Source organism: Equus caballus, chromosome 7 (genome assembly GCF_041296265.1).
Source record: "Equus caballus isolate H_3958 breed thoroughbred chromosome 7, TB-T2T, whole genome shotgun sequence".
Taxonomy (NCBI): Eukaryota; Metazoa; Chordata; class Mammalia; order Perissodactyla; family Equidae; genus Equus; species Equus caballus.
The window spans coordinates 1,874,260-1,890,632 of NC_091690.1; the positions used below are offsets into that span (position 1 = coordinate 1,874,260).

A 16,373-nucleotide genomic window follows, 5' to 3' on the forward strand; every position below is an offset into this window, starting at 1 on the left:
ATTATATATTATAGTATAGTAAGAATATGTTATTTATACCATATCAATATATTAATTGTAGTAGTTTTATTTTAATGGAATATTAATGTCAACATATTAATAATAAATATTATTAAAACAATTTTACTAAGATATAATGGATTATATATTTATATAATTTGTTAACAAATGGCAATAATAATTATTTTAATGGCAAATATTTCTCTCTCAGACACCGTACTGAATAGATTTTCTTCCTTAGACAGGCCGCGCATGCGCCAGAACTGCCTCGGGAGCGCGTGCGCGCTCTTGGGGTCGGAGGATGTGCGCAGCCGCAGGACACATTAAAGTCCTGCAGAGACACCGCCCGCCCGGAGAGGGCGCTGTGGCTCAACTCGCATCCCCCTCCCCTCCCCCTCCCCCTTGAATCAGGAACTCAGTCCCGCTCCCGGCGCCTTCTGGGACTTGTAGTTCGCGGCCTCGGGGTGCGCAGGCGCAATGCCGAGCCGTCCTGGGCGCGCGTCCGGGGCGGCGGCGGCGGCGTGAGTTAATGCGGGGCTCGGGCGGGGGGCGTCTGCTCCGGCCGCGGTGGGGCCGAGCCGGAGGTGGGGGGGTCCCCAAAACGGGGTGCACGGAGCACCTCTGCAGCGGCGGACCCCGGCAGGACCCGGTGGCGCCCCAGCGCTGCGCCCTGAGTGCCACCTGCCTCCGCACCTGGGGCCGGAGCGCTGGGGACCCCCTGGTCCGGGCCGCGGCGCCACCCCGAGCCTGGCCCCGGCGGGGACGTTAGGTGGACAGGGGGCGGGGGGCGGAGGCCCGGGCGGGGGTCGGGGTGGGGGGTGGCCTTGGGCGTTCCCCTGCGGGTTTGCGCCACCTGTCACTCTGGATGCAACAGGAGAGTCAGAGAGGCCGAGCAGCTTGCCACGGCCGCCCAGCACCCAGAATGACAAAGTGTGACCTTTACCCTGTGGGAAAGCCCCTGGATGAGAGACCCGCTGGAGCAAACCTGTTCTGTGCGGAATAGAGCTCCCAGGCATCTGAAAGGAGAATGGGGCAAAGCCGTTTGCTGGTAAAGGCAGAGGGGCTGGAACGCCTGGACTTCTGAATGGAGACCCACTCGGGCTCCTTCTTGGACTGGCCAGGGGGTCTCACCTGGGCGATTCTGCTTCCCTGCCCCAGGCGACACTGGGCGGTGTCGGGGACATCTGTGGCCGTCACAATGGGGGTGCTCCTGGTATCAGTGGGTGGGCCCAGGGATGCTGCTCATCCCCCCACAACCCCCAGGACGGCCCCCAGAGACAACCCGGCCCAGGGTCCAGAGTGCGATGGGGAGACCCTGGCTTACACTTTAGCAATGTGATTCTAGCCAGGAGCTATACGGGTCCCCTGCATTCACGCCCAGGCACACCTGCCAAGGAATGAGGGAGCAGCTGGCCGTTCTCCCAGTGTCCCAGCACCAAGCACACTGGCCTCCCCACTTCCCTGGAGTTGATTTCATTTTCCGTGCGAGGAAGTCCGCATCGGGCCTTTCTTGTGACAAAAGGGTGAATTTTGGTGGTTTGAGCATTGAGAGGGAGGATCCTGAGGCAGGTGCCGCAGGCCTGGGTGGGTGAGGGGGCCTAAAGGGGTGGCTGACATCCACCGCTGAGGGAGGAGGATGGGTGGGAGAGCATGGCTCTGGAAGAGCCAGGAGGAGGCTAGACTGGGGCTCGGACCCATAGCCATGAACTGCAATTTAAAGTCCTAAGAGCAGAGAGGGAACCCCAGGCAGTGTGGGGGCAGGGTTGTCAACCCCCCGGGCACTTGCAGAGAATCCCTTTGGCACCCAGGCTACGGGGTGGGCAAGGAGCGTGGCCTCTCTGTGCCTTCAGTGTTCGTACAAGTGTCCTGGGGCCGCCGTAACGGGCCACCACAGACTAAGGGGCTTAGAACAACAGAATTTTATTCTCTCCCAGTTCTGGAGGCCCGAAATCCGAGATCAAGGTGTGGCAGGGCCGAGTTCCCCAGCGAAGGCTTCAGGGAGGACACTTCCTGCCTCTCCCAGCTTCTGGTGGTGACTGTCAACCCGTGGTGCCCCTTGACTTGTAGCTGCATCACCACGATCTCTGCCTCCACTGTCGTGTGGCCTTCTCCCTGTGTGTCTGTGTCCCTTTCTTTAAAGGACACCAGTCATATTGCATTAGGGTCCACTCTACTCCGGTATCACCTCATCTTAACTAATTCCATCTGCAAAGACTCTATTTCCAAATAACGTCCCATTCACAGGGTCTGGAGGTTAGGACTTGAATGTATCTTTTTGCGGGACATCGTATAAATGGAGTCCTACAATATGTGGCCTTTTGTGTCCGCCTTCCTGCACTTAGCATGACGTCTTCAAGGTCCATCCACGTCGTAGCGTGTGTCAGCGCTTCGTTCCTTTTCATGGCTGAGTCATATTCCACTGTGCGGATGGACACATTGTTGGACGCTGATGGGCACTGGGGTTGTTTGCACCTTTTGGCGATTGTGATAATGCTGCCGTGAATGTTTGTGAACAGGTTTTGTGTGGACGTGTATTCTCATTTCTTCCGAGTGGACACCTCGGAGTGGCGTTGCCGGGTCAGATGGAAACGATGTTTAACCTTTTGAGAGACCTCTCGATTGTTCTCCACAGTGGCTGCACCGTTTTCCATTCCCGCCGGCCGTGCACGGGGCTCTGGTTTCTCCGCGTCCTTGTCAGCACTTGTTATTGTCTGTCTTTTTGGTTTTAGCCATCCTGGCTGGGGTAAGCTGCTGTCCCACTGTGGGTTTGATTTGCATTTCCTAACGACTCGTGAAGTCTAGCACCCTTTCATGTGCTTATCGGCCATTTGGAGAAATGTCTCTTCTTTAAGTGAACTTTTTGTTTAGAAATCATTTTAGATCACAGAAGAATTGCCGAGGTGGCCCGGAGCCTTCCTGTGTCCCTTTCCCCAGCTCCCTCCGGCACTGTTCTCTCTCTCTCTTTTTTTTTTTTCCCCCATTATCACCCCCAAGGAGCCTTTGTAGACACGTTTTTCTTAATTACCCTTTTCCATGAAATTCTTTACTGGGGGCGGGGCTACCTTTTTTTTTAACTTTTAATTTTTAATTAATTATAGACTCATGAGATGTTGCAGAAACAGGATAGAGTCTCATGGATGCATCGCCAGCTTCCCCCGTGGTGGCGTCTCACACAGCCAGAGCACGCCGATATGGACGCCATCTCCCCCATGACGTTTTAACACCAAGGATGTGTTCATTCACCGGGGCTGCCATAAAGCCCCACAGGTGGACAGCTTAAACCAGAGACGTTGGTTCTCTCCTGGCGCTGGAGTCTGGGGTCCAGGTGTTGGCAGGGCTGGTTCCCCCTGAGGCCTCTCTCCCTGGCGCGTGGGCGGCCGCTGTCTCCCTGTGTCCTCATGTGGTCGTCCCTCTGTGCGTGTCTGTGTCCTCATCTCTTCCTCTTAAAGGACCCGAGCCAGATCAGATTAGGGCCCACCCTAAGGACCTCATTTTACCTCTTCAAAGGCCCTGTCTCCAAATATAGTCACGTTCTGAGGTCCTGGGGATTAGGGCGTCAGCGTAGGAACCCTGGAGGGACACGTTTCAGGCCGTAACGACAGACAGACATGCTGTATATCAGCTTATGCGCTATATGGAGAGCTGTGCTTTATATGTAAAAAGAACGCTGTTTTTCCTCTTCCCCACCCCTCTAAGAACAGATTTGCACCATCTCAGGGGTGACACCGCCCCGGTGGAACGCATCCGCTAATGTTAACATCTTATCGTGGAACGTTTATTAAAACTGAGGCATTAGCCGGAATGTGCTTCCCAGGGGCTGGGGGAGGGGAGCGGGGCGTTCTTCATCGACAGGTGTAAAGTTTCGGTTTAGCAGGATGCACGAGTCCAGGGAGGTAGGACAACGTTGCGCCTACAGTCAATACGACACTGCATTGTACGCTTACATTTGTCCCAAGGATGGAGCTCGTGTCAAGTGTTGTCACCACAATACAATTTTTTTAAAAAACCCACTAAGACATTAACATTGCTTCTGTGCTATTAGCTAGACGCAAACTTTATTCAGATTTCCCCCGATTTTCCGCTCATGTCCTTTTTCTGGCCCCGGACCCCATCCGGGATCCCATGTGACGTGTAGTCCTTGTCTGCCCCCGTCTGTGACGCTTCCTCAGACTTTCCTTGTGGTCCATGGCCTTGACACTTGAGAGCGCCGGGCTGGGCTTCGGGAGGACGGCCTGCCTGCAGGTGGGGTGTGTCTGACGTCGTGTCGTGATTTTGGGGGAAGACACCCCAGGGACGAGGCGTCCTCCTCGTGTCATGTCCAGGGTCCCTGATGCCCACCCCTCATCCCCGGTGATCCGAACCTCGATCATCTGGTGAAGGTGGGGTCTGTGGAGCTTCCCCACCCGAAAGTCACTCTTTCTCCCTTTTTGTGCTCTGTTTGTTGGAAGCGGGTCAGTCGGCCCACGCTGAAGGGGACGGAGGTTTGCGCCGCCTCCCGGAAGGAGAAATACTGACGACTGTACAGACATATCTGAAAACCGTGATGGTAATTAATAAATATCGTGGGGGCGTGAGCTTGGGGCTGTGCAAATGTCCTGCTTCTCCTTCGAGCCTCACCCACCTGGCCTGATTCCCGCTGCAGACAGGCCGGCCATCCGACCTGGCCTGGGTGGGGGTGAGGGGTCTGATCAAATGTCCAGGGCGATCATATACCAGGGAGGGTGGGGGGTTCTGGCTAACGTGACTTAGCAGGGTTCTTGCTAAGACTGAGTGATGCACAGAGGCCCTGGGAAGCCCGGAGGTTGAGGCCCGCTGAGACGAGGGCTCCGAGGGCCCGACTGAAGTTGATCCAGGAGGAAGGCCTGTCACTGTGCAGAGGCGTCAGAATGGACACAGCCCCGATCCCCCGGAAGGGCAGGGGGCCCCGTGGGTGTGTGGGGAGCTCAGAATCCCCCCCCAGGCCTAAGGGGCACGTGTTCCTGCTTCTCACGGTGAGGACGGACAGGTGTGACCTCACACACCGAGCCTCGCACACAGAAGGCACTCAATAAACGCCCGCTGCCCTGCCGTCATTTCAAGCTGACGCGTTCCGGTAACAGCCACTGATGGGCTCGCTACCCTGGGTCAACTCTCCTTTCTTTGCTTCCACGGTGACACCCAAATCTAGGGGACATGGCGCCAGGATTGTGGGTGGGGACAGACCCGTCTCCATCCTTCCTGCTGCCGTGCCAGCGGGGTTTGGCAGAGGAGTCCAGCAGAAAAGAGAGGAGTCCAGGAGAGGCGGAGTCTGGGGGCCCGCTGTGGGGAGGGAGGGGTGACCCTGAGACGGGCGAGGGGGTGGGCCACCTGCCGGCATCAGGACAGAGCCTTCCAGAGTTTGCTTCTGGGAGGTCAGACTGGGTTGAATGGTATCCCCCAAATTCGCATCCGCCCAGAACCTCAAAACTTGACCTTATTTGGAAATGGGGTCTTTGTGGAGATAACTGGTTTAAATTAGGATGAGGTCACCGTGGCGTAGGGTGGGCCCTAATCCAGGGACTGGTGTCCTTATAAGAAGAAGAGGGACAGAGAGAGAAGACGGCCACGTGATGATGAGGCAGTGACGGGTGATGACATGACCATAAGCCCAGGGATGCCTGGAGCCCCTGGAAGCTGAAAAAGGCAGGAAGGACCCTCCTTCCTGGAGCCTCCGGAGGGTGCGCGGCCCTGCAACACTTTGGCCTCAGACATCTGGCCTCCAGAACAGAGAGGACAAGTTTCTGTTGTTTTAAGGCCCTTGTGTGTGGTCCTTTGTTTCGTGGCCCCAGGACCCTAGCACGGGTGCTTCACGATAGAACTCGTGCACTTTGTAAACTCAGCTGAATTGGTTGCTTCCAAGACCGTCAGTGTCTTCATCCATGAATTGGAGCCATTAAGACTCCTGGCCTCTGTCCTGGCGGCCGTTGACCACGATCTGTGTGTGAGAGTCACCTCGGGCAGTTGGAGGGGTCGCCAGGCCAGATTCCGGGCTTGGGGACCGACCTGGGTCTGTTCTTCACTCGGCCTTTCTCCCCCCACAGCTCTGCCTGCCCAGAAACCTGCTTCTTCCCCTCCGAGAGGAGAGGATGGCTGAGCACCTGCCCCCCTGGCCCCAGGTGAGTGGGGACTTCCTCCTCCCCCAGGAGGCGTCCATGTGTCCAGAGGGAAGGCAGCCCCCTTGCTATGCCGGGGCCTAGGGGGACCTCCCTGTGAGCGTCTGCGTCCAGGTCCTCACGCTTCTCGTAAGCGTAGCAAAGACGCCCACTGCATCCAGCAGGCATCTCTCCAGACAGGGGAGCTGTGCCTCCTTCCTAGGGCTGGGGGCATCCGCGCAGCCTGAGACCCCACACTTTCGCCTATAGAGCCAGAGGGGCCACCCCGGAAGGTGCCATCCTCTTTACTTAAATTTTTTTTAAATTGTGGTGAAATACACGTAACATAAAATGTACCATCGTAACCGTTTTTCAGTGCCCAGCTCAGCGGCATGAAGCACATTCACGTTGCTGTGCCACCATCCCCTCCATCCGTCTCCAGAACTTTCCATCTCCCCAAACTGCAGCTCTGTCCCCATGAAACACTGACTCCCACCCCTCCCCCAGCCCCTGGCCCCCCATCTACTTTCTGTCTCTGTGGATGTGGCACCTCTGGGACCTCCTGTGAGTGGACCACACAGTGTGTGTCCTTCTGTGTCTGGCTCATGTCACTGAGCATCACCTCCTCCAGGTCCATCCACGTTGTAGCAGGCGTCAGGATCTCCTTCCTTTTTAAGGCTGGAGACGACTGTGTTTAATAGTGAAACTGCTTTCCTCGGTAAGGTGTGTGTATCAGGAGAAAGCTGAGCGAAGCAGAGGCAGCCATCAGACACTTGGGACATCAGATCCGTCAGAAGTGGGTGACGGGGTCCCACCCCCCTACCTCGAGGCTTTGGGTGGCAGCCGCAAGTTTCGGAAGGCAGTTGGTCTCTGCGTCAGAAATATAGAGCTGATCGACTGTTCAGTTCCAGATGGTCCAGCCCTTTTCTGTGGACATTTCAGCCAGCATCCATGATGTTGTCATGGTTAGGGCCCCTGGATCTGCAGTGGTCCCCAAGTCAAAGCCCTGGTCATTGCACCTGGACCAGCTTCCAGGTGAGCCTGGGGAACAGTCAGGTCTCAGCCCGGCCCCCGTGCAGGCAGAGAGGATCTGTGAGTGCACAATTCCAGAGGGAGCCCGCAGCTTGTCTTCCCGGCAGCAAAGCAGAGACGCCTCAAGGCCAGACCGCTGGGCCCTTGTCTGTCTCAGCGTCCACATAGAGACGGACCGCAGGAAAAATCACGAGCTGTGGAGACTTGTTTCTTTGTTTTTTGAGGAAGATTAGCCCTGAGCTAACTGCTGCCAATCCTCCTCTTTTTTTTTGCTGAGGAAGACTGGCCCTGAGCTAACATCCGTGCCCATCTTCCTCTACTTTACACATGGGACGCCTACCACAGCATGGCGTTTGCCAAGCGGTGCCATGTCCGCACCCGGGATCCGAACCCGCGAACCCTGAGCCGCTGAAGCGGAACATGCGCACTTAACCACTGCACCACCGGGCTGGCCCCTGTTTGGTTTTTAATATTTAAAGAGTCTACATTTTAACCTGCCCAGCAGGACAGCAAAAAGCAAAGAAGCTGTGTCCCACTAGGACTTTTTTCCCCCAGCTTTCCTTGATTGAGATGATCTCTCTATTGTGAAATTATAATAATATATTTGCATAATAATAATTTTAATATAATTATATATTATAATAATGTGAATATATTATTATATTTAATAAATAGAAAAACAATAATATTTCATGCTAACTTTTTACTATACATCCATATGTAATTGTCACAAAATACAAAGCCGTCATTTTTGTGCCTTTTTCTTTTAACTGCGAAGTTACTCAAACCCTTGCAGCGAGCTTAGCAATCATAGGGTTAACCTGAAACCTCCGGGAAGAACCAGCTGGAATGCGGGGGGCAGAGGAGGAGGAGCCGCAGCTGCAGCTGGCTGGAGAAAGGCTGTTTTTTTCTGCTTCGTCTAAAATTTGGGAACTAATTTAACCTGTTCTCCCGCTGGAAGGAATGAGCGACAGAAACGTTGAATATTTTTGGTCCACCTCAAAGCTCACCTTTGGGAATGTTCCAGCCCTTTCTCCTCCTGAGGGGAGGGGAAAGAGACCAAAGGCATCACCAGAAATGAGCTTTTATTTAAAAAAAAAACCCCTCACTTCAGCCAGGATGGCCCAAACCAGCGGGGGCGGGGGGGGGGGGGGTTGGGGGGGGGTTGGGGGGGTGGACCTGGCAGGCCCGTTCCCCTGGAGTGGATCTGTCATTTTCAGATTCCGCGGGTAATTTTCAGCCCTCATGACAGACAGCAGCCCAGCCTCCGGTTCAGAACGAGGATGCTGCAGGAGTCGGCCAGGCAGCAAACATCCACATGCCCCCTCCGCCTGCCTGATCCCAAAGGATGCTCTCGCCACATTTCAGCGAGTCGGGGGTGGAGTGGCAGATCCCGCCTGTTACTCCATCTGTGCCTTCGGACATGCCCCTCCAAGTCATGGCGGCCGAGAACCAGTCCCCACTGAGCTCAAGTCGGGGGCGATGACCCCCCTGGTCACATGGATGCTGGCTGCGGCTTCTCGGTTCTCTGACCGGATCAGTGGCGGGTGCCGTGGCCGACGTGAACTCATTAGCCCTCGCTCCAACCCTGTGAGGTTGAGATCTCCTCTCCATTAAACGTGAGGCCAGACCCCAGAAGGGTCAGTAAGAGACCTGCCATCCATCTCATGACCGTGCAATGGCAGAGCCGCGGGTCTATCAATTTTCAGTGTCAGCCGGGGGAGGTTCCCAAGTGCGAGTGTCATACTCACAGATCCAAAAGTTAGAATCACCAGTTCAAGAAGAAATGGGCGAAATCCCGTCAGACCTGTGCGCGGGCGTCCTTGCTGTGTTTACGGCGGGCCCAGGGTCTGGACATCCTCTGACAGTAAGCTGATGACAGGTACCCCCCCAGGTGCTAGTGGCATCTGACTTCTGAACGTGCTCCCTGCTCAGTCTGAAGTCCCCGGTGCCACCACCCTCAGCCCCCCTCCTGCGAGCGTGGGTGGGGTGGCCCTTCTTGAGCAGAACCCATGTGGCCTTTTAGGAGCTGGTGACCTTCCAGGATGTGGCCGTAGACTTCTCGCAGGAGGAGTGGGAGCTGCTGGCCCCGGCTCAGAGGACACTCTACAGAGAGGTCATGCTGGAGACCTGCAGGAACCTGGCCTCCCTGGGTAAGGCCGGCGCCATCCTTCCTGTGCTCTGCAGTTAACGCTTCATAGCATGCGCTGGGTGTCAAGAGTGATGGTAGGAAGTGGGGTTTGTGGGTGAACAAGACAGCATGGTCCCTGCCCCCGTGGGGCTCACGGTCTGCTGGTTTCTTCGGTCTGTGATAGCCGGAGCTGCTGGTGAAATGCTGATCTTAGCTAGGGCATAGATGGCATCTCTGATTCCTGGTGGGGACACAGTCTGGGCATTTGGACTCTCTCTGCCCAGGAGAAGAGCTGTAATTAAAAAACATTTTTTTTATCATGATAAAGTATATATAACATAAAATTTGCCTTTTTTAACCATTTGTAAGTGTGCAATTTGGTGGCATTAATTACATTCACAGTGTTGTACAACCAGCAGCATCATTTCAAAACCTTTTCATCACCTCAAACTGAAACTCTGTCCCCATGAAACACTGACTCCCACCCCTCCCCCAGCCCCTGGCCCCCCGTCCACTTTCTGTCTCTGTGGATGTGGCTCCTCTGGGGACCTCCTGTGAGTGGACCACACAGTGAGTGTCCTTCTGTGTCTGGCTCATGTCACTGAGCATCACGTCCTCAGGGTCCATCCACGTTGGAGCAGGTGTCAGGATCTCCTTCCTCTTTAAGGCTGCCTAATATTCCAGTGTGTATATGGACCGCATTGTGTTCATCCATTCCCCTGTTGATGGACACTCGGGTTGCTCCCACCTTTTGGCAATTGTGAATCATGCTGCTGTGAACACAGGTGTGCAAACATGTTTTTGGGACCCTGTTTGCAATTCTTTGGGGTTTATACCTGGAAATGGGATTGCTGGATCGTATGGTCATTCTATGTTTAACTTTTCAGGAACTGCCAACTGTTTTCCACGGCAGCTGCTCCATTTTACATTCCCACCAGCCGTGCACAAGGGTTCCAGTTTCTCCACATCCTTTCCAATGCTTATTTTCTTTTTGCTTTTTAAAAAAATTCTAGCCACCCTAATAGGTGTGAAGTGGCATCTCACTGGGGCTTTGATTTGCCTTTCCCTAATGAGTAATGATGTCGAGCATCATTGGCCGTTTGTATGTCTTCTTTGGGGAAAATGTAAGATCCACAATTTTTTAATTAGGAAAATAAAATCTTTAGCTTGGTCAGTGTGCTACCACTCCAGTGTGCTTTTTCTCTCTCAGAAGCCTTGAAGAACCTGATTCCTGAATCAGGTGCTGAGGATGGTACCTCTTCCCCAGCACAAACCTCTCGAGTCACCAGTCTCTCTCCGTGGACTACGTATTCGCTCTTTCAACCAGTTGTATCTTTCCACTTGGAGCAAGGAGAAGCCATGTGGATGGGAGAAAAAGGGATTCCCCAAGCTTCTTGTCCAGGTGAGAACCAGGCAGATATGAGCCATTGGGATGGGAGCAGCGTCATGGGGACTGTTGGTCACAGATTTCTCCACAGAGGCACCAATTGTATAAGGAGAAAGCCGAGGTCCTTGGTGGCACTTTCCCAGATGCCTTCAGTTCATCCTCCAGCAACTTTCTCCTTTTACGTACTTGCTTCTACTCCCTCTCTTTGGGTGCAGAGAAAAGAACATCCCATTTCCTTCTTCTTCTTCTTTTTTTTTTTTGGTGAGGAAGATTGGCATTGAGCTATCATCTGTTGCCAATCTTCCTCTTTTTGATTGAGGAAGATTGTTGCGGAGCTGACATCTGTGCTAATCTTCCTCTATTTTGTATGTGGGACACTGCCACAGCTTGATGAGTGGTGCGTAGGTCCGTGCCTGGGATCTAAACCCTTGAATCCTGGGCCGACGAAGTGGAGGTGTGAACTTAATCACTACGCCACTGGGCCGGCCCCCATCTCTCTGCCATTCTTATTCCCCTATTTGTAGAGTGGTTCCTTCTACATTTATGTTTTTTCCCGTTTCCCATCGTCATCAAACTTCTTCGGCTGCATCCTCTCCTCGGCACACCAGCATACTGATCCATCTCTCTTTTCCTATCCTTATTCCATGCTGAAAGCTGATATTTGCAAATGAATCCACATGTGCCTTGTATACATTGGAAATTCTTTTGTCCCACCATTCTTAAGTTAGAAGTTTCATTCCTTTTATTCCCCCCTCAATTTATTTCAGGTTGGGAGAACAGACCGGAAAACCATGAGTCAATTTACAAGAAGGTGGTTTGGCGGGAAGAACCACCTGGTGGTATGAACATCATAAAGCTCCCCAGAGAAGGCTGGGGATGTGGTCGACTTGAGGAGAACCAGGAAGACCCCCAGAGGCTTTTGAGGCGAATGGCGTACATCCGCGTGAAGGCATTTGCTCAGGAGAGCGCTACTGCGCAGTACGAATTTGGGGAAAACTATAATCGGAGCTCAGACCCTGTTTTATCCCAGGGAGGTTCTGTAGGAAAACATTTCCACAACTGTGACCTAGATATTGAGAATCTGGTAGCTGATCCATTCTTAAACCATCCTCAGACGGGATACACAGACCGGAGATCCTGTGAAAGTAACGAATGTGGAAAAGACCTCGGCCAGAATAGTCCCATCATTCAACACAAAAGAACTCAAAGAGGGGAGAAAATGTCGGCATACGAGGAAAGTGGGAAACCATTTAATCGCGGCATGGCTCTTACGATACACAACAAAATTAACACAGTGGAGAAGCCCTTTGAATGTCGCCAGTGTGGGAAAGTGTTCAACCGGAGGCATTCTCTGAGTGAGCACCAGAGAATTCATACGGGCGAGAGACCGTACGAGTGTCAGGAGTGTGGGAGGGCCTTCACGCACAGCTCCACCCTCACCCGACATCTGAGGACTCACACGGGAGAGAAGCCGTACGCGTGCAGTGAGTGTGGGAAAGCTTTCAACAGGATCTCGTCTCTTACCCAACATCAGAGGATCCACACGGGGGAGAAGCCCTATAAATGCGAAGACTGCGGGAAATCCTTCTGCCAGAGTTCTTACCTGATCTTACACAAGAGGACGCACACAGGCGAGAAGCCCTACGAGTGTCACGAGTGTGGAAAGGCCTTCAGCGACCGGTCGTCTCTTAATCAGCACGAGCGAACTCACACGGGCGAGAACCCCTATGACTGTCGTCAGTGTGGGAGAGCCTTCAGCCAGAGGTCCTCCCTGGTTAGGCACGAGAGGACGCACACTGGAGAGAAGCCGTATAGCTGTAACGAATGCGGAAAAGCGTTCAGCCAGAGCTCGTCCCTCGTCACCCATCAGAAAACTCACACTAGTCAGAAGACCTACAAAATGATTGATTGTGGGAAAGCTTTCTATCAGAGCAGCCACCTTATTGGATTTTAGAGCTTGCTCACTCCCCCGGAAAGCATCTTTTAGCGCTCTACCACATAAATATGATTAGACTTCATTCTGGTGTACTCCTGGAAAAGCAGTAGGTTTATGCCACGCTCTCAAAGGAAAGCACTGAAGTCCGGATCTGAGAAGGGGCCTTTTAATGGGGGAAATTGCCACTGAGCGGTACCCGATGAGCTCCATCCTCTAGGAAAAGATCGGGAAATGCGAACACAAACGTGGAATGGGGTTTTGCTGAGAATTATCACATGAATTTAGTGGTTGAAACAAAAGGCATTCTGTTTCCACTTTTTGTTTCAAAAATCAATATTTTCATTTCAATGTCGTGTTTCAATATTTTACTTAATCCGTCCATCCCTGTTGGTTGCTTAGCTAGGTTCTGACTCGTCTCGCACACTACGATGGAAATGCAGGGCGTACGCAAAGACGGAAAGCGCCTTGGCTGCGCGGTGAAAAAGAAAAAGTGCAAACTGGAATGTGCAGTTCTATCAAGTGAAGTCAAAATATCCACGTAAATGGACAAAGGCCGGACAGAGGTGTGGAGACATGAACAGAGTTTATTCGTCAGGGTTATCTGGTTGTTTGTGACTTTCTGCATTTTTCTGTTTTGTTTGGTTATGCTATAATCACTCTGACCGTGACTAAAAAGCAACCTCGAGGGATCTCGAGTTTCATCAACCAGTCAGGGAGGCTTATGGGTACCAAGATGGTAGGTAGAACTTGGGATAGGGAGCGGTGGAGCGACCTTTGGTGGCCTGGGAAAAGTCCCAAGTGTGCGATGTACTTGCCAGAGTAGGGAGCAAGAGCCCTGATATGCATCGGCATCATTCACCATCAACATTTTTTGGGTGTATACCATATTCCGGGTCCCACGCCAGCACTGGTCTTGGGGTAACTATTTTGTGACAGCATTTCATTGTGAATTATACCGTGTATCATTTTGAAGTGATCTTTTTGTCTACTTTCCACCTCTGGATTTTTTTTTTTTTTTGAGGAAGATTAGCCCTGAGCTAACATCTGCTGCCAATCCTCTTTTTTGCTGAGGAAGACTGGCCCTGAGCTAACATCCATGCCCATCTTCCTCTACTTTATATGTGGGACGCCTACCACAGCATGGCTTGCCAAGCGGTGCCATGTCTGCACCCAGGATCCAAACCGGCGAATCCCGGGCCGCCGAAGCAGAATGTGCAAACTTAACCGCTGCGCCACCAGGCCGGCCCCCACCTCTGCTTTTTAAACAAAAGTAATCTGTTTGTTTCTGGTATAAATTTTCACCTCCTTTGAATTTCAACTTTTTAAATCTCCTGTGTCTCATCTTTACCATATAGTTGGATTTTATTTTAGGATTCTTTTTTTTTAAATGAATACATTTATGCCAATTATTGCTGTGATAAATGATGTTGACTTTAGTTCTGCTAATGTATTTTATGTCATTTTTGATACTTCTTATCTTTTATTTGTATTGGAGGACTATATTTCTGGTAATTTTAGAAGGTGTATTTCCTGTTTTAATTTCTTTGGCATTTTATTTTGTTACAGTAAACATTATAATTAAACATATATTGTGATTTATCCACATTAAGCCATTTTTGAGGGATGGAGAAGTCAAAAGCAGAGTATGTATACCATAATGGCATTTCTATAAAATTTGAAAACTGGGACAATAATGTTATACACAGTTTATGGATCTGTATGTCTGGCATGGCAATAATAAACACAAGCTTGTGATTATGGTTTCCCCCTGGGAGGAGATGGAGGGGAATGGGATCCTGGAGGTGACACACAGGACATTTCAACTCTATCTATAATATTTTCTTTCTTTCAAGAAATCTGGGGGCTGGCCCGGTGGCTCAGCAGTTAAGTGCGCACGTTCCGCTTCTCCTCGGCCCGGGGTTCACCACTTCGGATCCCGGGTGCAGACATGGCACCGCTTGGCAGGCCATGCTGTGGCAGGCGTCCCACATATAAAGTAGAGGAAGATGGGCACGGATGTGAGCTCAGGGCCAGTCTTCCTCAGCAAAAAGAGGAGGATTGGCAGCAAATGTTATCTCAGGGCTAATCTTCCTCAAAAAAAAAAATCTGATAGATATAGTAAACCGATAGAATTTAGGAAAGCTTAGTGGTAGATATATGAGTATTCAAGATGTTATTTCCTGCCTGTTCTGTATGATTGAAATGTTTCATAGTAGTTTTAAGTGTCCCCCCTTCTCCCTATGTTGTGGTTATTATTAATATATGCCTTCATGAGGAATGCAGAAATCTAACGTTCTGCTATTTTCCAAATGTTTTGGGATAAAATTTCTGGTCAGAACATCCTCAGTCCCGAAGAGCTAGATAGGCGCGTGCCGCATAGCGATGTTTCAGTCCACAGTGGACCGCATGCATGATGGTGGTCCCGTAAGACTAGTATCCTAGACACTAGGTGTGTAGCAGGCTATTTCCTGTAAATACACTCTATGATCTTTGCATAATGACAAAATCAGCTAACAATGCGTTTCTCAGAACTCATCCCCGTTAAGTGACACATGACTGTATTTCAAACAGAAAGACGCAAAGATGTTCTCTGAAAAACTGTCGAGATGTATGATAGTAGGAGCAGAGCCATGCTGAAGGAGCACATGGAAAGCTCAGAATTATCTGATGCGAGATGGGATGGGAACAGGAATTATTTGTGCCCCTCACCAAGCAATGCTATCTTCGCTCCAGACCCACTGTGTGAGTTCCCCGGGACTGCGGTAACACATTGCCACAGATTTACTGACTTGAAACCACCAATTTATTCTTGTAACAGTTCTGGAGGTTGGGAGTCCTAAACCCGGGGCGGGCAGGGCGGGTCCTCCCGGAGGCCCCAGGGGAGGAGCGTGTCCCACCTCCTCCAGCTTCCAGAGGCGCTGCGTCCTGGGCTCGGGGCCCCTTCCTCCGGCCTCACGGCCAGCAGCGCAGCGTCTCCATCTCGGCCTCTGACCCTCCCGCCTCCCTCTGCTCAGGACCCTGGGCCCCGGGAATCCAGGGTCACCCCCATCCCAGGGGCCTCGACTTAGCCCATCTGCAGAGTCCCTTTACCTTGTAAGGTGACATAGTCACAGGTTCCGCTGAGGAGGATGTACACGCCTTTATGGGGGCTGTCACTCCGCTGCCCACCCCTACCCTTTCATCCTTTGCTGGAAATGCCGTAAACCACCTTTCTGCTTTGCCAGCGGCTTCCCGTTGGGCCGTGCTCACAAGTCTTTGCAGGGAGGGTGGGAGGCTGGAGGAGGAAGACGGGAGAAGAATTTGCTCGTTTCTCTCCCTGTCACTCGTTGCGTGTTTGAGACTGTCTGTGTTACCTCTAGACATGAATGACATCCCAGCATGGTCTAAATATCTTGAGTCACACTTCTTTTCCCTCAGATTGTCCTACTTGTTGCTTTTCTCCCCTGTGGCGATGAGTATCTTTTGAAGAATTCAGAGACCGGCCTCATTTTTCACCCTAATGCATGAAATGACTTGTTCTTCAGGAGCGTTGCCCACGGGGTCTCTGTCTGAACACATTACGGCAAGCAGACAGCTGTGCTGGGGGTACCTGTCAGCACCAGTCTTAAGGCAGAGTTCCAAATTCCATGCTGATTTTTTAAAACTTGGCATTCATTATTCATATTAAACCAAAAAAATGCATATAACCGTATTTTATTTTTAGTGGTTTATAAATCCAATGAGTAATTTATTTTTAACCCAAATCTGCTTTTTTTATGTGTTAATCCTCTAAACACT

The 16,373-nt window shown here is 51.7% G+C and overlaps 1 protein-coding gene across 1 annotated transcript; it reads left to right on the top strand.

The window, feature by feature from the left end:
- Positions 1 to 445: 445 nt before the first annotated feature.
- Positions 446 to 14,287, top strand: ZNF554 (zinc finger protein 554). Its single transcript, XM_014741056.3, has 5 exons — positions 446 to 521; positions 6,060 to 6,134; positions 9,169 to 9,295; positions 10,484 to 10,675; positions 11,428 to 14,287. The coding sequence occupies exons 2-5, from the start codon at positions 6,105 to 6,107 to the stop codon at positions 12,612 to 12,614; spliced, it is 1,536 nt and encodes a 511-aa protein (XP_014596542.3). The 5' UTR covers positions 446 to 521; positions 6,060 to 6,104; the 3' UTR covers positions 12,615 to 14,287.
- The last annotated feature ends 2,086 nt before the right edge of the window (positions 14,288 to 16,373 follow it).

Excerpts from the sequence above, each read along its gene's own strand:
- ZNF554 (XM_014741056.3), top strand. The coding sequence starts at position 6,105 with ATGGCTGAGCACCTGCCCCCCTGGCCCCAG. Across the intron at positions 9,296-10,483 it reads CAGGAACCTGGCCTCCCTGG|AAGCCTTGAAGAACCTGATT; the intron begins GTAAGGCCGGCG and ends TTTCTCTCTCAG. Across the intron at positions 10,676-11,427 it reads TCCCCAAGCTTCTTGTCCAG|GTTGGGAGAACAGACCGGAA; the intron begins GTGAGAACCAGG and ends AATTTATTTCAG.